Below are 4,141 nucleotides of genomic sequence, written 5' to 3'. Positions count from 1 at the left end.
CTCATGAATATCCCACAGACCCGGAAGTGGGGCGGTACTGCTGTTTTGCTGTCGAGTCACCTCTGTCAGGATGGAGGAAAACGAGCTGCTATCATGCTGAAAAACGAAGGACCCCGACAACCAAGCATCACCAACCGGCATACTTAGACACAAGTCACCGTTTATCTTGTCTGCTGTATCGTTTCCGTAAAGCTTCGCCAAAATGATGGAAGAAATCGACCGGTTCCAAGTACCTCCAGTCAACGGGGAGACACAGCCTTTGGTGAGAGAGCAAAGACAAAAACACATCTTGTGCAAATAATTCTGTTGAAAGCAAACGGCTATTTTTTTTATGTGTGTGTCGCTCGTGGGTTTACCGTGACAGCTGTGTGACATAATCTGCGTGTGAGAGCTAGCCGATAGCTATCTACAGCTTTGGCACGAGCTGGAGCTCTGGGATGGGTGTAGATTGATTTTCTATAGATGAAAGGATAGCGGTTATCTGTCTCTCTAAAGATAGGTTACATAAATTATATATATACAAAATAAATAATAAACAAGCCTTCAGTGTTTCTATCTTTGTGATTTAACTACGCATTTAACTAAAACCATGATTTTTGAAACCCACGTCAGTATGCGCTTGTTTACATCAATAGCCCACTGTTTTCACATTTCGTCATTTGGTGACGTGTTATATGGGTCGGGATGACAGTGGGAGCTGAGCCCAAATGATCGCGTGAACAGAGGCTCTGTCCACATCGATACTGCAGACTGCAACCCTGAGCATGGTTAGCCTGAGCAGGCCCACAGTAAGAGCATAGTCTCTTCTTCTATGATTTATAATATGATACAAACCTGCCAGCACAATCAGAGTACATATAGTGCTCCCCTCTCCATCGCACTGTTTATGACACAAGTATACTTCTCAGGCCCAACCTGCACACTAGACAATATCTTAAAATGATATGTCATGGCCACCACTAACTTACGGGACCACTGCTCTTATTCCTCCCATTTCATCTTGAGTTGAGCTTTCATTCCAGCAATACAGCTTATTAATGCCATAGATAATTCTGATACACCTGCCTTATTCTCAACACTTCAAACAAGGCAGGCTCAAACAGCTGTCCCTTTTTAAGTGTTTGCCTTAGGGGGTTTTAGGCAAAAGCAGAGCTCCAACTTCTACTGTTCATTATCGCACCCCTCCCCAGCCCTCTCACCCCGAGGCTAAACTCCAGCAGGATTCACAGAAGAACATACACACACTCCGGTACAGAAAGTCTCCTTTTTTCATGCAGCAGCAATTGCCTCTCCTTATGAAGATTTGATCAGTCTGCTCTCACATTTCATCTAGTGAGGCTTCTGTGGAGTTGAATCCAATAGCACAGATGCTTGGGGTTGTGGTTGCAGCATGTCTGCGCCTGCGGTCATCATGTGTCCCTTAAAGTCTTGATATTATAGTTTATTCCTTATCATCTCATGTCATTATCATGCCAAAGTCAAACAACAACGTGGGTCTCTTAAAATGTTACCTGCTATCTAGATCCAGCCAAGCAGTGCCTCAGTTTACATTTAAACCTTATCTGATTGTGTCAGGATCACAGTTGCTGTGGCACACACGGCCGTGCATTTTAATGCTAATAACTTCATTGTGATTCCTAAACCGCATGAATACACTTGGCACCTGCCTCCTTGTTGAGAGTGAATGTCACACAAATAAAGCAGAACATTTAAAGAGAATTTTAAGTGATATGAAGCACTGAGTTTTTGTCTGTTATCAACACTGTTTTAAGAGCTAGATTGTGGATTTTAATGTGTACATTATTTTTAACCTGCCCTTAATTGAAACTATTTCCTGAATGAAACCTTTTACAAACCGGCCCATCATTAAGCACAAGGACATTTGAAACTGATTACTATAGGCTAAATGTTACCGTGACACAGTCCAGTTAATATTGTCATCAGGACAACATGCAACTGTTTTAATGGTCACCTGATGTATCAGTCTCCGCTGCTATTGGCCCGTGGGAGGCCATGATGTATAATCCTACCAATCGCTTGGTATCTGTGCTGTGTCAGCAACCTTGTGGCTCTTCATCATCGGAGGCAGTAAAGGAGTCGCAGGACAGGTTGATGAAACAGATAGGTCATCTCATTTATATGTGTATGTGTGTACACATGTTTGTGTGTGTGACCATGAGTGAGTGCAGGTGTGAGTAAATGTATGTTGAAGGTCAGGCCACCGACCAGGTTTGACTTTTAATACATCAAAATCAGAGTGTCACCCCACATGTCATAGGCCAGGTTGTAATCATTTGTACGTGACTGTCTGCAGTATATAGTTTACTGGGACATACAGGCGTTTAAAGGGGAGCACCTCCTACATTAAGAATTCCACTATGTGTTTTTTCATAGCCTAGAAAAGATCAATCAATATTGGCGAACATGAGCTGCCCTCTCTCAAAGGTGGAAACCAGAAAAATAGTCTGTTTAACGGTAGGGCACTCGACACCTTTGATGACTGTTGCTAGACAGAAAATAAAAATCTGTGCAACATTTTCAATTTATGCTTCAGCAAAAGTTTCCAGTCTCCATTGGTACCAGACGCTAACCTCCAGCCAGTTTGCTTAGTTACATTATATCATCCTAGTATATATCCTTTTAACAGTTCTTTGTTTTAGGGTTGGGCAACACAAGCAAAAACACTATTCGAAAATCGTGGCAACTATTCGACAATTTTTCGAATAATCGCCCCCCGGAGCCACGCACACAGAGATCCATTCATCTTTAAAGGCCCGAACATACTCCGGCGGAACGGACTCTGCGGAGGTCCGCGCGGACTCAAAGCGGACGTCCGCAATCCCTGTGCGTGCACACCGGTGACTGCTCGGCATGTATTTTTCACATCGTGGGGATTTTTCACGGACATTTTTACAGGAAACTACAACGCGGAAGTGCGCTCGACTATGAAAACCCGAATGACTGCCGACATTCCTCATGGAGTAGTAGTCTCTGCATGTTTCTCCTGTTTGTAGAAGAGCATCAAACTAGCTGGTAGCCCATCTCACACCGCTGTAGCAATCCTAGACTGCCCTCGTGCGGTTAGGAGCTGAATTGCATGTCAAATATAGGGGGAGAAATAAGACGGCGAATAGTAATAGTCGCATTAAAAAATCGATTTTTCAAAAATAAAACGACTGTTCGAAATTCGAAAATCGTGACCCATCCCTACTTTGTTTTACATCTATATTTGAATTACTCTAAATCCTTTTGCATTTTGATAGTGGAGGGATTTGATGAAATCAGTAGCCCTTTTTACATAGAGATTGCTCAATAGGACCATTATGAAGTCCCTTCTATATGCCACCTTTTCATTTTTACACAGGACCAAACAACAGTGGCATCATGCCGCTCCAGTATGTGATTTTAGACAGAATGCCAGCATCGCAGAAGTAAAAGAGATGTGACAGTCATTGTTATTCCAATTTGCCGACATTTTGAGTTAGATCTGGTCCTGTGTTGCTTATGCCCGGACACACACAACTCCAGTGAATATGTCAGGGAGGGCCACCATGACGATCCAATGACATGGCGTGACAAAAACATAACATCGTCCAGGTGTGCAACATGAAGAGAAAGTGTTGAGCGCCATTTTTCTCTGTCGAAAATGTGTAATTTCTGTTGAGCACCTTACCATAACTCAGGCAATAGTCTCAAACTGGTGATGTCTTCAAGTATAAAGTCTGGAGCTGCTCCACAGACAATAGTTGTGCTTGAAATCATTAACTCATTCACTACTCCCTCTCTCCTCTCGTCTGTCTCTTGTATCCATTCCTAACATTCTGTCTGTTCTTTCAGCGCAGTGCATGATGGGATATATTACTTGGTTAGTGACCATCTGTTGTATACTACTTTTCACAATGTCTTGTGGGATACTTTGAGTCCACTACAGTGGTGTGAAAAAGTGTTTGCCCCCTTCCTGATTTCTTACTTTTTTGCATGTTTTCCGCACTTAAATGTTTCAGATCATCAAACAAATTTAAACATTAGTCAAAGATAACACAAGTAAACACAAAATGCAGTTTTTAAATGAAGGGTTTTATTAATGAGGAAGAAAAAAATCCAAAGCTACATGGCCCTGTGTGAAAAAGTGTTTGCCCCC

At 42.5% G+C, this 4,141-nt stretch overlaps 1 protein-coding gene across 2 annotated transcripts in view; it reads left to right on the top strand.

Moving 5' to 3' along the window:
- The window catches only part of fam219aa (family with sequence similarity 219 member Aa), a 17,348-nt gene continuing 13,207 nt past the window's right edge, over positions 1 to 4,141 (top strand). Inside the window, exon 1 of one of the 2 annotated variants that reach the window (XM_050037045.1) lies at positions 1 to 262. In XM_050037045.1, coding sequence (XP_049893002.1) covers positions 203 to 262 — 60 coding nt within the window. In that variant the 5' untranslated portion in view covers positions 1 to 202. The remainder of the gene's footprint in view (positions 263 to 4,141) is intronic. The other variant, XM_050037046.1, reaches the window with a different exon arrangement.

Source organism: Epinephelus moara, chromosome 24 (assembly GCF_006386435.1).
Source record: "Epinephelus moara isolate mb chromosome 24, YSFRI_EMoa_1.0, whole genome shotgun sequence".
NCBI lineage: Eukaryota > Metazoa > Chordata > Actinopteri > Perciformes > Serranidae > Epinephelus > Epinephelus moara.
The sequence above is the reverse complement of the archived record's forward strand: the minus strand, read 5'-3'. Positions and strand labels throughout refer to the sequence as shown.